Below are 19,020 nucleotides of genomic sequence, written 5' to 3'. Positions count from 1 at the left end.
TGTGTAAGTCCGGGAATTCTAGGATCCAAACGCATGCTATACTTGGAATATTTGCAACCTTACTAACAGTTGAATCGCTTAAATCCTATCTAAGTGGTAAGTGAATTTCTAAAAAGAATTAAACTTCATTTCTTCTAAATTGCTAAAAGAGAATTTGGTTTTCTTTGGATAATTAATTCCTGATGACTTCTTGATTGATTGCCTGTGCGTGTTTAAATTCTGGAATGGGCCGAACGCCTCGGTAGATGAAATAGATGCATCTATGGTTCGTGCCGCTCGACCCTCGGCAGTGCACATTTTACATTTATGTTGGATCGGGCCGTACGACCTCGGCATGAGTTGCGCATGCTTGTATTGCTTGCCTTGAGATTTATTGATGTTGCTATCTGCTCTCCCCGACTTGAGATAATTGTTAACTAATGGATTATGAATCCGAAGACTTTAAATAAAAAGGAACTTTCACCTGTTTAGTGACTCATTTGAATCTACTGTTGTTCTTAATAAATCCGTGAGTCATCGCATTAATAATATTATTATTGGACCTTTAGTAAGTGTCGAAGTTTCCATCTCGTCTCTACTTCTTCGAGATTAGGCGGGATACTTACTGAGTACACGTTGTTTTCGTACTCATACTACACTTGTTGTGCATTTTGTTGCACAGGTGCAGGTATTTCTAGTGGCCTACTGGGCGTAGCAGCATGGGTGACACGGAGACTAGGTGAGCTGTAATTCTCGAGGCGACCCGCAGCTAGTATAGTCTCTCTTAGTATTGTATTTACTTTCTGTCCAATTTGTGTTCTGGACAGTTATTGTAGTTTATTCGATTTCTTAGAAATTGCTCATGCACTTGTGACACCTGGTTCTGGGATGGTTATGAAGTATTTTGTATTAATTGCTTATCATTTAATTCGAATTGAGGCGATTATCTTGTTATTGGTAAATTTGAAGAAAAATCATAGATTTCAAGAGTATTAAAACGATAATTTAATTAAGTATTTTGGTTGGCTTGCTTGACAGTGGTGTCCAGCGCCATCACGACCCTTAGTGGAATTTGGGTCGTGACATTATTCTTCAAGATAAATATCTTTCCAATATACTTCATTTCAATAAATATATTTTCAAGTAAAATTCACCATGTGACACCTCATTTCACAATCATAAACATTACGGGTCTCGACCCACTTTCATATTTTCCACGGCACCTCATGCCCATATTTCTATCACCATCATACCGACAACTCATGTGTCAATAATAAAATTATCATATTTTTCCCCGGTACCTCATGCCCATATTATTTTCATAACTGCACGGACAACTCACGTACCAAAATATCAATGTATATAAGATCCGCAGGATCAATTTATTTTTAAAAAGTAAGGTTAAAATCTTTAAATCAAGCAAGAAATCAATAAAAAGATAAGTTTATTTTAGAAATCGTTTGAGTGAGGAAAAATGACATTTCTATTAAAATAAAGCATCAGATAAACTACTGATTTGGATATAGAATTTATTGATTTAAACATACTAGAATCTTTTTTTTTTAAAACAACTCAATCAAAAAAAATAAGTACAACCCAAAAATACAAATCCTCAAAGCCTCGTACGAAAAAGTCAAGGTCAACACAATACATCAAGGAAAACACAAGAATTTACAAATTACGGAAAAACAAGATAACCAAAGGCAAGTGCAGCCATAAAGAAATGTCAACAAAAGGTCACTCCCGAGGTACCGCCTCGTAGTCCCAAATCATAAATAAATTCACAATCTTTCCTTATATCACCGTGGGAGCCTTCACATATTATTCTTTAAAAATTATTTTTCCCGAAATAGCATCCCTCGTTTTAGCCACCCTTATCACACCGCATGACTTCTAGTAGTTCCCCTACTAGCCACGAGTTTCAAGCCACCCTTATCTCACCTCATGACTTCTAGTAGTTCCCCTACTAGCCACGCGTTTCAAGCCACCATTATCTCATCGCATGCGTTTCAACACCCTGACCTTATATCGCCGCATGACTTCTAGTAGTTTCCCTACTAGCCATGCGTTTCATGCCACCCTTATCTCAGCGCATGCGTATCAATATCACACTATTTCACAAATCACACCTCAAGTGCCCAAATATCACAGCATAATACAACTTACACCTCAAGTGCCCAAATATTACAGCATATCACAAATTGCACATCAAGTGCTCAAATCTTACAACACATCACAACAATCGATCGCCTTCTTAGTTAACTGCGGAACCCGCCCTTTAGCCATCTATCTTTAGATACGGAGGGCCTCTTCTCGGTGTGGAACGATATACGAGAAATAGATGCATTGCACCTCAGGTGCTCAAATATTACAACATATCACAAATTGCACATCAAGTGCTCAAGTCTTACAACATATCACAAATTACACATCAAGTGCTCAAATATTATAACATATTACAAATTGCACATCAAGTGCTCAAATATTACAACCTACCACAAAAATCAACAACACATTATTTTTCCACAATAAGGAGCCACGACCCGATCATAATGTACACCAACATCTTAACAAAATGTTCGGGAGTGAACAACTCAACCGAATAATATTTCATAACTTGGCACGTTGCCTAATATGATTCACGACCTTTATAATTCAATACCAAATTTTCAACAACATGAACTGAAAAGTAATTCATCTTATTAACTAAATTTTCTATTTAAATTATTTGTAGGTAAAAGCAATAATGAAAGTGTTTTCCATAAAGAAATGGCAACTCAAACAAACACAGAGTTCACATAAAATTCAAGCGGTAATCACACCAAATTATCATATAAAATTAACATCGGCAAACAAAGAATGAGGCATGACAAATAAGGGATTTAATAAGTTACAACAATTTTCCAACTTAATACTTAAGGGCGTCTATGAATTTCAACCGATATAATTTGCACATATAAATCAAGTACGTATTCGTCACCTCGCGTACATGGTTTTCAATTACACAATTTCACATAACAATCAATGCCTAAGAGGTAATTCCCCCACTCGAGGTTAAGCAAGATACTTACCTCATTTCACAACCAATTTCAAGATTCCAATAAACCTTTTCCTCGCGAATTCGTGTCCGAAAGCTCCAAATCTAATCACAAACAATTCAATATACTCAACACAAATCATAGGAATTAATTCCATATGAAAATACAAATTTTCCAACAAAATCCAAAATTTAACTCAAAAATTGCCTATGGGACCCACGTCTCGAAATCCGACGAAACACACAAAATCTGATAACCCATTCAATTACGAGTTCACGCAGACCAATTTTATCGAATTCCGATATCGGATTGACCTTCAAATCTTCATTTTACATTTTTGGAAGATTTTACAAAAAAATCTGATTTTTCTTCCATAAATTCACAGATTCATGATGTAAATGATTCCATGGTGTAAATGAGTATGGAATCATTAAATATAATCAATACAGGATAAGGAACACTTACCCCAATGTTTACCCATGAAAATCGCCCAAAAATCGCCCAAACCGAGCTCCCCAACTCTATTTTTGTCAAAAATAGTAGAAAACCCCCGTTTATAGAGCCTCAGCTGTTTCGGGCGCCACAAAGTGGCTCTATTTACAGTACCTTTAACATCCCCAGCGCCAGGGCTAGCGCCCCACGCTACCCTGGGCGCTGACGGCGACGGAAAATTATTCCTGACACGGAAATAGGCATAACTTTCTCATACGATGTCCGAATTCGACCATTCTTTTTGCTATGAATCAAAAATTTCAATACGGATCTAATGATTCAATCAAAACTGAATTTGGAGCTGATTTTCTTAATGTGATACCACGTATTCTTGAAGAATCGTTGTCGAAATATAGCAAATCAAGTCCGATTGACCTCAAATTTTGCACACAAGTCATAATACATCATATGAAGCTATTCAAGACTTCAAATAGTATAAAGGAGAGTAATAAATCAATTCAAAAAGTTGGGTTGTTACACATTTGAAGTAGCCCCAGTGGCCATGAGTAATTTCTATTAATATTTGGTTATCTTACATAATTATAGAACTTTTCGATGATTCTAAAAGGGGGAAGATAGGTTGTGCTTTTACTTTGGTTTATAACCTAATGAACCTGGTCCTTGATGATTAGTGACTTTAAAAATAAAAAGTGGTCTAACTTTGTGTTGATGTTGAGCTGAGTTGATACATGGCTTATGCTTATGAAAAGCACAAAGCTTGTCATCATCAAAAAGGGGGGATTTGTTGGCCCAAGTGAAGTTTGTTTTGACGATTGACAAAGGAACTCAGGCATGAACCAGTTCCATACACAGTGTACACAGTCACAGACAGATTCGAGCATAGGGGATGCACGTGAAGGAGATAAGCTTAAGTTGTTATATTTGATATCTCCTAATCGAAAAGGTTGCATAAATGATAAGGAGAAGGGCTTCTTACTCGAAAAGAACTTTATCCTAGATAAGGGAGGAGTTAGAAGTTGAAGATAACTAGAACTCTTCCACTAAGGAAGAGTATAGCCTTGGAACTCTAGTTATTTCCTATTCTACTAACTCTATAAATTACAGGATGTTCTCACTTTACAGGTGTTTGACCAAAAAGTGTTAAGCTTTTTGTTAAACTAATTAAATAAGAAGATTTTAGGTAAATCCTAGCCAAAAATAATTTACCCTAGATCTAAGATAGAGGATATGAGTAAGCAGACAAAGTAGGCATAAGATTTAACTATAATATTGATTAAATCTCATTATATAAGAAGAGGATGACGATTTTCATAACATTGGAAAACAATGAAGAATACATAGATGAAAAGGGTCACCAATCTTTAACGAGGTGGAACCCCATACATTTATATGATGAGACTAACAGTATATATTGAGGATCTGAGCTTCCTTGCTTCTTTCTCCTTAGTGGGAAGAGAGAGAGATGAAGATCCCTCCTCCTCTCAAAGAACATGTCTGTGTCTGGATTTCTTTCAGTCCCCTCCCTTCTTCTTCTCCCTTAGTTTATATACAAGGTCTTCTCCTTTATCCAACAGTCATTAACCACGGACCTTAAGTCGTTTGACTATATTATGGGTTGACCCTTTAAAATGCAGTAACATCCAATTCCCCGCTCAAGCGTTATGAATACATGACCTCGGCCGTTGCCGAGGTATGCGTCGTTATAGTGTTATATGGATATGACTGTCCAAGTAACTTTTCGTCGTCCCTTTCCACGCACGTTTTCTATGCATTGCATCATTTCCCGTGCCCTTTCCATTTTCTAAACTGCGGCATTTGGTTTTCCCACTCAGGGCATTCATATCCCTATAAATAGGGGAGAATATTTCATTTGAATGTTACACTCCTTAATCGCTCAAGAGAGATTTTTGCAACTCTTCTTCTCCTTCAGTTTCTCATATTTTTGTTTATGTTAGGAATTGTTGTGACCACTACCTTTTTCCCTTATCATTCCCGTTTCTTTCAATCAAAGAAAAAATGGCTAGTGCTTCTTCCCACTCTGATAGAGCCGTTGGTGCTCAGGTGCCGGAAAATGATGTACCCCTAATCGAAGAGAGAGTGGGTCCGGTGGAGGATGAGAGTTTTTCGACGGTGGATGAGATGGTTTCCCGTCCAGGAAAGGCGAGGACTGATTTCAACAGCCCCGCCGGGGATGAGCCGGAACCTATTTTCTCAATGATGGATGCTGCGGCGCTCACGGCGTTCAAAGCCAAATGGGGGATTCCCGATCACATTGAGCTAGTTCCGGCAGGTCGGGACATAGTGCATATATACCGCTCGGGCTACTGCGCGTTCTATGCATATCCATTTGTCATTGGATACACGTTTCCCCTTCCCTCGTTGGCGGTGGACTTCTGCCGCTTCTACGAGGTGTGTCTGGCTCAACTCTCTCCGTATGTATACAAGCTCTTCCTTATGCTTAGCAAGTACGCGGAGCTAGCCGATCGGGGAGTTTCTCTTCAACACATGCTTCATCTCTTCTCCCCTTATTTTCTTAGGGGAACGATGATTCACCTGCGCCACCGAGGAACCAAGGGTTTGGTGGTGAAGATGGATGACAAGACCATTACTTCTACGTCCGAACAGAGCACGTGGTATCGAACCCTGCGGGGTTTCCTGAGGCGTGGAATTTCGCTTGTAAGTCCCCCTTCTATTACATTACATTTTTTCTGAACATGGCTGTTGGTCGTCTTTTTAGTGACCGTAGTGTTCTGTTTTCGCAGCCGAGAGGGTTCCCCTTCCGCAAGTTGCCAACATTCGTGAATGGGTGAGCGCGATTCTGCCACATATGATGGGGATCCGCGAATGGGCGCTTTTTCATTAGAGGTTTGGGCGCAAAACTTCCACTGGTAAGACGGCTTATTTCAGCCTTAGTTGCTTTATTCTTTGCCCCGTCTTTTTCTTTATCTTATCTTTGTTTGATCGGATTTCTTGTTGGCAGGTCGGAGAGGAGTGAGATGGGCAAGGGCTCCTGCCCTAGCTTTCCGTCAACCGGCTTCCTCTACCCGGCCCGTACCAAGAGCGATTATGGATAAGGGCGGCCAAAGTTTGGTTGCTCGGCGAACCGCGTCCGCGACCAAACCCATCTGTTTGGAGGTTGCTCCTCAGTCGGAGACTCCGGTCTTCTCGTGGAAGTGGGGAAGAGGGGCGGTCAAAGAGGCGAAGGATAGTGCTGGAAGAGGCGTCTTCGGCTGAAACGCCCTCGAGGGGCAACCTCGTTTTAGAGGTGCCTGAAACCGGTGGTGGTGCCAGCCTGGATATGGAGGCGATGCCCATTGCGGCCGTGGAAGAGGCTGCTGCTGCAGGGGAACAGAGTTCAGAGGCTGCCGCGACTGTTTCGAGCGGCCCATCGACGTCTTGGCCAGCCCGTACCTCATCTTCGAATAATGAGAGGTTGAAGGGCATGGTGGTGGAGGATTATGAATCTGATTCTGACATCGATCTTGAGGACATGAGGATGTTCGAGGAAGGCTTCACCAGGGTCGATGTGAGGGTGGAAGGCCCTTCCTGTGTGCTCAAAATCCCATTGAATTTTAACCTGTTGGAGGACACAGTAGATTTGGTGCCTCAGTTCGACCTTCTGTGCTCCGCCGCCGAAAGCAGATCTCTTCACGAGATCAGTGATTCTGGTTTGTCATGCGGTGTGGCTGGGATGGCCTTGAGGGTGAGTTTCCTTTTGCTATTTTCTTTGTTTTGTGCCCTTTGCTTTCGCTAATTCTTCCCTTTTTTTTAGACTTACATGCTGGAGATCGGGGGTGCTCGTAGGGCTGATACATGGGCCGAATTCTTTCTGAAAATGGCCGAGAAGTATCGGAGGTATCACAACAGGTGCCGTGAGATGCACGAGCAGCTTAGGGCGGGCACTAGTACTCAATCTGTTAGGGAGGAGTTGAAACAAAAGGACGAGGATTTGATGCGGACTATCCGCAGATGCAGCGAGCTCGAGGAGCTGCTCAGTGCTAGAGACGAGGAGCTCGAGGTGGGGCAAAGGGGTTGCAGTGGAATGTGAGGACCTTCACGCGAAGGTGCTATCTTTGCGAGCCGAGCTTAGCAGAATGCCACTAAAGTCGCCAACCTAAGTGCAGAGTGGACGGAGAAGGTGGCCGAGCAAGAAACGAAGGTGGCCGAGTTGGAGAGAGCCAAGGGAGCTTGAGTGGCGTCTTTGGCGAGGGCGGCAGCGCTGGAGACATTATCCGCGTCCTTAGGTCTGAGCGGAAAACTGAGAGGGAGACGGCCACACTAAGAGAAGCACGGCTCGAGGAGCGGATTGGTGAACTTGATCGGGATGCTTCGAGCCTAGGAGATCGAGTTACGACTCTCGAGACCGAGAAGGCGCAGCTGTTGGCTCAGGTCTGCCCTCAAGAATTTGCCGCTGTCGCTGTACCCCCGCCGTTTGTACGAGCTATCGGTCCATGTTGAGGCCCAACGAGATATATATATATATATGGGTTTGTGGACGGCCGAGAGCGTTTCTGAGACCGCTTTCGAAGATGCTCGGGTCAAGGCACGTGAAGCTCGTCTTGCCTGTGGTTACGACCCTGCGACACCGGAGGCCAGTGGGGGTGCTGAGGTTAAAGACGGGCTTCCTTCCAATGATGACAATGCCGGAGAAGACGGTGGTGGAGATGAGGCCGAGTGAAATTTTTATAGCTTTCTGTACTTGGTTTAGTTTTTTTTTGTTCTTTTGTTGTTGCGGGGTGGAGCCCCCTTTTTTGGCTCTTTGTAAGATTTTTCTTTGAATGAAATGGTCGGTTCACCTTCGTTCGTATGTTTTTGGCTTTTCCTTCTCTTTTCCCTTTCGAATTTTTTGGATATTCTCGCAATAAGTACCTGACTTCTGGTAGTTGATCTGAGTGGGATCGAATTCGACTCGCTAGTTTGAACTCGACTTTGTTAACCCGAGCGGGGTTGAATCTCGTCTTGCAAATTTTTGAAGCCAGTTTTGACTTGTTAGTTCGAGCGAGGTCAAACTTCATCATCTTGCCAACTTGGGCGAGGTCACTTTGGACTTGTAAATTCGAGCGAGGTCGAATTTTTGTCTAGCCAATTTGGGCGAGGTTAGTTTTGATACGTTAGTTCGAGCGAGATCGAACTTCACTTTCGCGTGACGATGGTCGGGGCCTCATGGGCGTGAATTCGAACGAGGTCGAATTGTGACCCGTGATGAGTTCGAGCGAAGTTGAACATCGATTTGTTTACTTGCAGGGTCGAATTTTACTCACTTGGTGTCGGCCGGGGCCGTAAGGGTGTAGATTCGAGCGAGGTCGAAATTGTAACCCGCTGTGAGTTCGAGCGAGGTCAGACTTTCCCTTCGCTTGGCGATGGCCGATGGCCGTAAGGGTGTAAATTCGAGCGAGGTCGTATTGTTACCCATTATGGTTCGATCGAGGTCGAACATTAACTTTGTTGATTCGAGCAATGTCGAATTTTACTTTCATTTGGCGATGGCGATGTCCGTAAGGGTGTAAATTCGAGGAGGTCGAATTGTTACCCGTTATGGTTCGAGCGAGGTCGAACTTTAACTTTGCTGATCCGAACGAGGTCGAATTTTACTTTCATTTGGCGATGGTCGATGGCCGTAAGGGTGTAAATTCGACCGAGGTCAAATGTTACCCGTTATGGTTCGAGCGAGGTTGAACTTTAACTTTGCTGATTCGAACGAGGTCGAATGTTGCTTTCATTTGGCGATGGCCGATGGCCATAAGGGTGTAAATTCGAGCGAGGTCAAATTGTTACCCATTATGGTTCGAGGGAGGCTGAACTTTAACTTTGCTTGGCGACGTACGGGCTCGGTGAAATGGTGAGATTTGCCTGTTTCATTGCTTTTATTGGAGAATATTATTCGTTGCTGCATCATTTATGCGTGCGTCGGGGAGAGTCCCGGTTTATTTAATTTTGCTTTCACTGGAGAGTACTATGCATCGGGGTGAATCCCAGTCCATCTAGTTCCTTCATTAACAGGACGGGCGATGAATTCTGTTGCTCGTGCTGCTAGGCACCCTAGGACTTGATTACTTTGAATGAAGTTCGGGCGTGATATGTATTATTTAGCCAGCTTAACCGGCATAGGATTGCCATGACGAGTGTAAGTGCAAACTTTTTGCACTCATGTTCTGCCTGTGTTGGAGAGACTACGTTTCATGGGCTCACCGCCCAGTCCCAGGTTGTGGAGGTTTTTTCTTAATATCGTCGGCTTGTCCTGAGCCATTTGTCTGTTATTCGCAGTATGGTGCGGTGGGGAGGATTTTGCTCGACCGTTGCTTGAGAGACGATGTGGCACGAAACGTTTTCCTGGTGTGTTATTTTGGTGGCATTTGTCCCTCGTTCGCGCGCCTGGGAGAGTGCTCATGTTCCTGTCCCAATCCAGAAAAAGGGAAAAATAACAAGTTAAAACCAAACAAAATCGTCCGTTACCTTGACCTGATAGGCTGGCGAGGTGAGAGGGGCACTGTAGGACGACTCATTTAGTCCCATACTCGAACGGCAGTTTCAGATTTGGTAGCCCCGTGCTTAGCTCCGTTATTGGTCGAGTTTGGACTTCTTATGGACTGACAACTTACTTCGTCCGTTGGGATCTCGAGATCGAGTCCCGGTCCGATCCCGTCCGGGTGCACAAAAGTAAAGGAAACACAAGTTATATTCCGTACATACGGGTAGGACAAGCTTGTTATTTCAAAGAATCATACAACAGGCTATCGTCCTTTCCTAAGGGGGGGAGAGGGCAATGCGCATGAAGTATAGATCGGTATCCAATGTAAATATAGCAGATAGGATTGCGGACGTGCTCAATGCGTAGTGACCATGATCCACTTTGACAGCTCATACTCACAACGTGCCAAACCCATCACTTCAGCAAGACATGGATTTCGTGTAGATAGAAGACTTTGATTTCATGCAAAGATCTGACCAAGATTGATTTGGTTATTTCAAAAGCTTGCCTACGAATTTCTCAAGCTGGTGTCTGTAAATTAAAGGGCGAGGCTACGACAACCGGGAAGTGCAAACCTAGCTGACTTTAGATCTAGAGGAAACTAAAATTTTGGCTAGAAAGTTCCCACAGACGGCGCTAAATTGTTTGACCAAAAAGTGTTAAGCTTTTTGTTAAACTAATAAATAAGAAGATTTTAGGTAAATCCTAGCCAAAGATAATTTACCCTAGGTCTAAGATAGAGGATATAAGTAAGCAGACAAAGCAGGCATAAGATTTAACTATAATATTGATTAAATCTCATTATATAAGAAGAGGATGACGATTTTCATAACATTAGACAACAATGAAGAATACATAGATGAAAAGGGTCACCAATCTTTAACGAGGTGGAACCCCATACATTTGATATGATGAGACTAACAGTATATATTGAGGATCTGAGCTTCCTTGCTTCTTTCTCCTTCGTGGGAAGAGAGAGAGATGAAGATCCCTCCTCCTCTCAAAGAACATGTCTGTGTCTAGATTTCTTTCAGTCCCCCTCCCTTCTTCTTCTCCGTTAGTTTATATACTAGGTCTTCTCCTTTATCCAACAGTCATTGACCACAATACTTAAGTCGTTTGACTATATTACGGGTCGACCCCTTGAAATGCCGTAATATCCAATTCGCCGCTCAAGCGTTATGAATACATGACCTCGGCCGTGACCGAGGTGCGCGTCGTTATAGCTTTATATGGATATGACTGTCCAAGTAACTTTTCGCCGTCCCTTTCCACGCCGATTCTTGTCTTGGTCAGATTTTGACCCATACAACAGGTACGCACAAAGGATGAAGTTAAACGTGAGTTGAGAGCAAAATAGCAAGGCATTTTGCAAGCAATTCTTGTGTGATTCAAGTGTGCGAACTTGTAGCTACATGAACCAGATAGAAGAACCAGTTCCAAATGTCTGTCTTTTATTCTAGTTCAATTGTAGTAGGTGTTTTCAGTTTGTACCTTTCAACTTTATCTAGAAGCATTTGTATTCGGTACTCTGAGTATTCAAGTTAGAGTTAACTTGAAGTTGTTGCAACAGTTAGAGGCTGGTTGTCACAACGGGATTAGAGGTAATCCTTAGGTTTACAAAGAGTTCTGTAAATGCTATTTTGGCTCAGTGATTTAGTGAAATGTTGGGGAAAATCCTATTGAGTAGTAGGTCATGGTTTTTTCACCTTTTGAGCCGGGTATTTTTCACGTAAAAATACTTGTGTTCTTTACTTTCCGCATTTATTATTTCCGCACTAGTAGTATAAGGAACACATAGAAGAACCAGGTCCCTCTATAATCTGTGCACGCAAAAATTGGACAATACACAAATCACCCCCTCTTGTGTGGCATTAAAGTATAAAACATCAAGTACAAATACAAATATAAAAAAGACAGAGGGAGTATAGACATGTCACTCTGCTCAATCTCTTCCCATTCCAAAGCTCATATAACATTATCAACTCTTGTGTCTTAATTATGTGTTTTGCAAATGCTTTTAGCTTGAGCAGATATGATTAACTAAAGATATCAAGTAAAAAAGGCGTAAAAATGATTCATGAATATTTTCCTTTTTATTTTTCTCTTTTTTAGGTACATGTAATTTCAAAGGCAAAATTAATAAGCTTGGTAACGCTTGTTCCATATTGAAAAGAAAGCTGCATGAGTTGGCTAAAGCAATATTTAACCATATATATAATTACCATTAAGATATATTTCTTGCCTTGATTGCCCTAATATTTTTCTTAAACAATATTTATAAACCAAATAAAGTATACAATAATCTCCCATACTCATTCAACAATATCCTTTTCTGTAATAACCGTTACTTTTATTACTCCAATGATTATCATAATTCTATTTCAGAAAGCACCACGTATTATTATTCATTCTATTTCAGTTCAATCCATGATTTAATAAAAATAAAAATAAATCACTAGTGTCTATATCAGAAGCAACACAATTTGGATTTGGCTTGTACACTATAAACTTTCTATAAGAAGGTGATTTGTAGCTATAAATAACTGAATTTACATGCACAGGACTTAAACTGTTTTTTTTTTCTCATCAAAAGACAGAGAAATGGGGAAGGTATTTTCTGGGTAATTTTGAGAACATATAGAATATTTATCTGAATCTTATATGCAATTTCTTTGGTACTAATTAAAGAAAAATGAAAATTGCAGGGAAAACAGCAAACGGATCAACAAGAAAATAACAAAGAATGCAACAATGGCAATAAAATGGAAGAGAAGAAGAGCACAAATGAAGAAAATAAGAATAATGCAAAAGGGGTTATTATCATATTGGGTGTTTATATTCATTGTCAAGGTTGTAAAGAAGAAGTGCTTAAATCCCTTCGAGGCTTTGATGGTATATATATTTTAGAGCATTTCTTTTATAGTGTTTGATTCAGTTTGTGCGCACCTAGGTTAGTCTATTCGTTACCTCTCAGCAATATCGATATGAAGTAACTCTATCAGGACGTCGCGGGTTCGAGCCTTGGAAACAGCCTCTTGCAGAAATGCATGGTAAGGTTGTGTATAATAGATCATTATGGTTTGGCACTTCTCCAGACCCCGCACATAGTGGGAACTTAGTGCACCAAGCTGCCCTTTTTTTAATCCACTAATGCTTAGGAAGAAAGATTTAAGCAGTTTGAGAGAAATCGCGTAGAATTTTTTTGGTCTCTATTGAAATTTAAACTCTGATTTTTATGATTTTTCACACATTTATTGACCGTTAAACAACACCCTTGAGTGCATAATTTATGTTTTTTATTATATCTTGAACTTTTTTATTATATATTCAATCTTTTGGAGTATAATATAATTTTTTTTAGGATTTTTTACTTTTAACCAACGCCAGAAACTATTTATATTTAGTAGCCCAAAAAGTGTACAAAATTTGTATAATTTTTATATATAACATATATAATATATATATATATATATATATATATATATATATAAAATATACGTTTTTCGACTCTTATTTTGAGATGTCAGCTATACGATATCATTTTCCCATTTTTTTATCTCTCAAATTTAGGTGATAATCTTTTTATCTCTCAAATTTAGGTGTTGAGGAGATTGAGGTTGATGAAAAAAACCATAAGGTGGTGGTGAAAGGGAAAAAGGCAGATCCTTTGAAGGTGGCAGAGAGACTGAGAAAGAAGAGTGGTAAACATGTGGAACTAATATCTCCAATAATTCCACCTAAGAAGAAAGAAGAGAAGAAGGAAATAAAACAACAGGTGTAATTAAACTTTATAAATTTTTTAATTAAACATATTTTTTCAAGCCATTCTCTTATTCCTTTCTTATTAATACTTAATAATAAGGTGATTTTAATTTTTTAATTCTAATAACTAAAATCTTTATCATCTTTTTTCATTTACTTATTTATGTTTTGTCCCTTTTTCTTGGAATGCAGCCTAAGGTGGTTGAAGTAATTCTGAAATTATACTTACACTGTGAAGGATGTGCCAAAGATGCCAAGCAATGTATTCACAAAATGCCAGGTACATAATTCCCTGTAATTATCTATGAGTGGCTTTGCTGTGTGAATATCTTTCACACTGTGTCGTTATCTTGGTCTACATGTTGTTTATTACGCTTGTTTTCTTAATATTTTGTTGTTGCTACTGTTGTTTTATCTTTTCTTGAGTCGGGGGTCTATCGGAAACAGCCTCTCTATCCTCAAGGTAGGGGTAAGGTCTGCATACACACTACCCCCATGACCCCACTTGTAGGATTATACTGGTGTTTTTTGTTGCTGTTGTTGTTGTTGTTGTTGTTGTCATCGTCTCGTTACGTTCGACTTAAAATCTTGTTATTTTCTGTGGTGGATGAATGAGTAGGAGTTCAAACTGTGGATCCAGAGATGAAGAACAACCTTGTGAAAGTTAAAGGATCAATGGATCCTCAAAAATTGGTAGAATTCATCAGCAAAAGAGCAGGGAAACATGCTGAGATTGTCAAGTCCAGTAAAATAGACAAAGAACAGAAAAATGAAAAGCCAGAATCTGATAAAAATAAGGCAACTGATATTAAAAAGGATGGTTGCTCTTGCAAACATGAATATCCTTATCCACCTCAACTTGTTTATGCCCCTCAGCTTTTCAGTGATGAGAATCCTAATTCTTGCTCCATCTTGTGATCTTGTATGAACTTGTGATGAAGTTTCACAATATTTTACACTGAGTTTAACTTATAGTCCAGTCAAACCGCTGTATAACAGCCTTGTTTATTCCCATATTTTCTTTATAGTGAAATGCTGATATAGATGACATATATTATAACATAACATAAAAATCGATTCCAAAAAAAAACTTGGCTTTTATAGTGAATGGTTGTTATATAGAGATGTTGTTACAGAGAGCTCTGATTGGATACACCGACAGTGTCATGTCGTTCAAATGATATTTACGAGTAATCTTTCATAAGAGTGGGATACTTACTACAACTATTATGTCTTTATGCCAAGGAAGTTGGGATTGGTTAAATGAATCTTCACCATCTATATCGCTCTATTTCAGTCCAATATTACAAAATAATACTAAAAAATTTCTACAATTTCTAGTGGCGTATAAGTCTTCGACAAGACCAAAAAGCTCCTAGCAAGCACTGGATCTAAAGTAAACGTACCAACATGACTAAAACTTATAATCCTAACTATTTGAGGAGTCAGAGGTGCTATATTGCAGTCAAAACTAAGCAACAGATTCATATCATGCCCTACTTGAGGAGCACGACATAAGGCATGCTAATAAGAATCATCGTGTAATTGACATATGGTCGATAAAATATCTCACTGTTAGTTGATAAGATAAGATCATAGGAAATGTTTAGGCAAGGAGAGTATCCATCGGGCTGGGAGACAAGATATGAATTATCAAGGTTAACGAAAAACTACTGATGTATGCACGAAAAAGATACAATGATGTATTAATTCAAGTAACAATGTTGTAGATGTTTTCTGATATTAAAACAAGGAAAGCTTGTCTGATGAAGATATAGGTCATCTCCTGTCAAAATGATGTATCAGTTTCTAGTTTGAGAGGATTATATAGTCCTTGTTTACAATATGTTGTCATGTGAATATGCGGTTTAGTGTAGCAGCTAAGCGAACTCCACCTTGAGCTAGGCGCTGTTGGACTATGGGGAAACGCGTGAGGAAATAGTCATCTGCATTCCACCGATAAGCATTTCAACAGTTAAAAGACAGCGCATGAAGAAAATTATGTGCTACTAGAGGAAATGATCAGGCAATTTTGGCGAAATTTACCTTCTAATGTTGAACCTTCACTGACTCCTTTATATGCCCAGGCACAAGCAGCTTTGATACCTTCAGTTGCATATCTACAGGAAGCAACATGTTCTTTATTTCTTTATATATGATAGAGTTGTTGAAAAAATGTTGCTTCTATCTGATAACAGAGTTAAACATACATATCTGGACAGGTTTTCTTGTTACCACTGCAGCTCTCCCATGATTTTACTTGATCTGCCCATCCTGTCTGTTAAGACGAAATTCGTCACAAATACTAACAAACTGATAAAGTCGATTCAATTATGTATTCCGGTTGCTCTTTGTAGTGATTATAGGTGATTAAGTATTGATTGTTCTTTAGTTCCATTTCAGTAAGTTAGGAGCTATGTTGCTCGGATCCTCCAAAAATACGACTACACCTGTGTCGATGACACACACCTGGCGGTATTTTTGGAGGATACGAGCAACATAGGTTAGGAGGATCTGTTATACCGAGATGTTCTTCTGAAGTGCATCGACTAGTTCATCTACGTTAGAATCATCGTATCGTTCTTCTGCAGTTTCAATTATGTTGGAATCCCAGACCTGTCATTAGTTTGAGAAAAACTTCATGTGAAGGAAATTAAGTTATATGTTAAGGCAATTTAGCCAAGGCAAGAAAAGGCTTACATGATGTAGAACTGTTTTCCTAGTGTACCAATGAACATCTATTGTATTAGCTCCCCTATCTGATGTAAATCCAACATGCAGAGGCTGCATATGAAGATAAAAACTATGGCCTCAAATTGAAAATACTATTGTACTAACATATTTTGAAAAAAAAAAACTTATTTATTCAACACTTTACCTGATGAATGTCCCCCATAAAGTGAGAAAGGAAGAGAAGTGATTCTGTCAAATTATCTGATAATTACACAAAATATATAGTCAAAATGCAGTTAGTATTTACCTGATCTATGTTGAGCGGATTCTCCAAAATACTGCCATATCCGTGCCGGATTCTCCAAAACTTCACTGCTTTTGGAGAATCAGACACGCATCCGGTAACATTTCCGGAGTGTCCGAGCAACATTGCAATAGAAGAATGAAACAAGCAAGATCTAGTATAGAAACATTACATGTTATAGCATTTTCATTGGCACTGTTATAACTGAGGAGCTGTTCAGTGTAATTGTTGATTGCTCCAGCTACACATCTATCTGGAACTCCATTTTCATCTTTACAGTCCCCTGTATACAACAACAACGACTACGTATTAGTCCTAAATAAGTTGAAGTCGGATATATGATTCTCACAGATCATGTTTCTCAAATAAACTCATCTCGAACGATATTATACAATGAAAGGGCAACCCGATGTACTAAGCTATCGCTATGTGTCGGTCCGGACCACATTTGATTTTATGTACACAGTCTTGCCTTGCATTTCTGCAAGTGACTGTTTTGTGGCTAGAACATGTGACCTCCTGATTATAACAGCGTCAACTTTTACCGTTACCGAGGTTCCCTTTCGCCAATAGTGTACAATATGAAAATAAAAATAAAAAGTATTTCTACTAGCCTATATCCAAGGTATAGAAGGGGAGCCTTGGTGTAACTGATAAAGTTGTTGGCATATGACCAAGGAGGTCATGGGTTCGAGCCGTGGAAACGATCTCTTGCATAAATGCTGGGTAAGCTGCATACAATAGACCATTGTGGTCCGGCCCTTCCCTGGACCCCGCACATAGCTGGAGTTTAGTGCATTGGGCTGCCGTTTTTATATATACAAGTTATACAAAATGAGTAGTCCATAACTACATGCTATTAGTACTAGAAAAAGAATCAAATACTTACTGTTGTACTGGTAATTGCAGAGATTATCAGGGGTATCAATATAATGAAGAGCTGATGACCAATGATAACGAAACTTGACATGGTCTGCCCATATACACACACTTGCCAAATCACCATTTGCAGATGCTGGCAACAATTTCTCAACTGCATCTGCTGCAGCTTTACTCAATCTTGACTGTCACAAATAAACAAAACCAAAAGTAAGTTTAAAATTTCTATCTTAACCCCATCTCAAGAAATACAAGGAAAAAAATCAAGAATTGAATTTAAAAAAAATGCCCTTTTAACAGAGTAACATGCGGAACGGGACGACACAGGATGTAGAATCATAACATGAGTGATTCGACAGATTTGGATTCATATATAAGAAACATGGAGGGGTAAGTCATTGGTTTAAATCCGATAAGGGGCTATATATGTAAAACATTAGAACCTGAGCAATTTTGCAAACAGTGTAATGACCATCCAATCCCCATCCATGAACTACTGGAAAAAGAAACAAGAAAGCTACAATGGGCAATAACACATTAAGTTTTGAGTATTCCATTTTTTGCTACTCTCAAACTGAAAAATACCAAATTCACAAGCTACTTCTTTAGTCCTATATAAATAAACTAGGGAAATAACCAAAAGTGGTTGGTGTGAACTGTATGAATACATGAAAAAAAGATCAAGAAAAATTGAATGTTGCAATAAAGTTAGATACTGACATTTATTTCATGCATGCTAAAGGACAAGCTTGATTTTAGGAAATAAAGATCAATAAAGGCTAATGATTTGATGAATCTTGGTTCACATTTGGTTACTTGTTTTGTCAACTTTTTAGTATCATTATATTGAATTTTCTTTTGGTTTTAAAAGTTTAAAGATACTTTTATTAAACACTTTAAAGGAAGAAAAGAATGAAAAGGTTGCATGATTTGGTATTTGGTAATCGTGCTTGTAAAGGAAAGCAATTTAATTAGACATATATAGCGTAACGGCTCAAATTGGATTCTTTGTACTTTTTTTCCTGATTTTGCTTATTTAAATAATTTTATTTTTTATTATCATAAAGGGAAAAAACAGAATCTAAAAGAAGGATAATGGTGACATGCTCAATCTTGGAGTTTAATATGGGAAGGATATGAAGTTGTAACAGGAATTATTTACTTTTGCATTTTGAGTCCTCCATTTTTCAGAAAGTAAACCAGTTTTTATACTCACAAAATAATCATACTCCCACCCAATTAGTAATTTAAATTTAATTGTTTTCTTTCCAGGAAAATGAACATTGCACATGCTAATGAAGTCCCATAGGAATTTCTAGTTGTTTGCACGGAGGTCTAGATCTGAATCGTTCGGATGTCAGCTACTAAGGAACAAAAATGTTATTCAATGTCCATATAATTTATATATTTCAATTTCATAGAGCTTTTGTTATTTCACACATTGCATTAGAAAACAAACT

General features: G+C 39.2%; 2 protein-coding genes across 3 annotated transcripts; one reads left to right on the top strand and one right to left on the bottom strand.

Moving 5' to 3' along the window:
• On the top strand, positions 12,544-14,622 carry LOC109235852 (heavy metal-associated isoprenylated plant protein 8-like). The gene is made up of 5 exons (XM_019402100.1): positions 12,544-12,552; positions 12,648-12,834; positions 13,542-13,717; positions 13,897-13,984; positions 14,324-14,622. The coding sequence occupies exons 1-5, from the start codon at positions 12,544-12,546 to the stop codon at positions 14,620-14,622; spliced, it is 759 nt and encodes a 252-aa protein (XP_019257645.1).
• On the bottom strand, positions 15,384-18,408 carry LOC109236158 (endonuclease 2). Of its 2 annotated transcripts, none has more exons than XM_019402370.1 (9): positions 18,281-18,408; positions 17,571-17,745; positions 16,854-16,964; positions 16,583-16,638; positions 16,405-16,488; positions 16,228-16,320; positions 15,915-15,982; positions 15,751-15,824; positions 15,384-15,650 (listed from the first exon to the last, which is right to left on the bottom strand). In XM_019402370.1, exons 1-9 carry the CDS (start codon positions 18,293-18,295, stop codon positions 15,556-15,558), a joined length of 771 nt encoding a protein of 256 aa, XP_019257915.1. In that variant the 5' UTR covers positions 18,296-18,408; the 3' UTR covers positions 15,384-15,555. The 2 variants fall into 2 exon arrangements, with proteins under 2 accessions (XP_019257915.1, XP_019257914.1); XM_019402369.1 differs by lacking the exon at positions 18,281-18,408 and adding an exon at positions 18,004-18,232.

Source organism: Nicotiana attenuata, chromosome 12 (assembly GCF_001879085.1).
Source record: "Nicotiana attenuata strain UT chromosome 12, NIATTr2, whole genome shotgun sequence".
Lineage (NCBI taxonomy): Eukaryota > Viridiplantae > Streptophyta > Magnoliopsida > Solanales > Solanaceae > Nicotiana > Nicotiana attenuata.
Note: the sequence above shows the minus strand (reverse complement) of the source record. Positions and strands in the feature narration are given on the sequence as shown.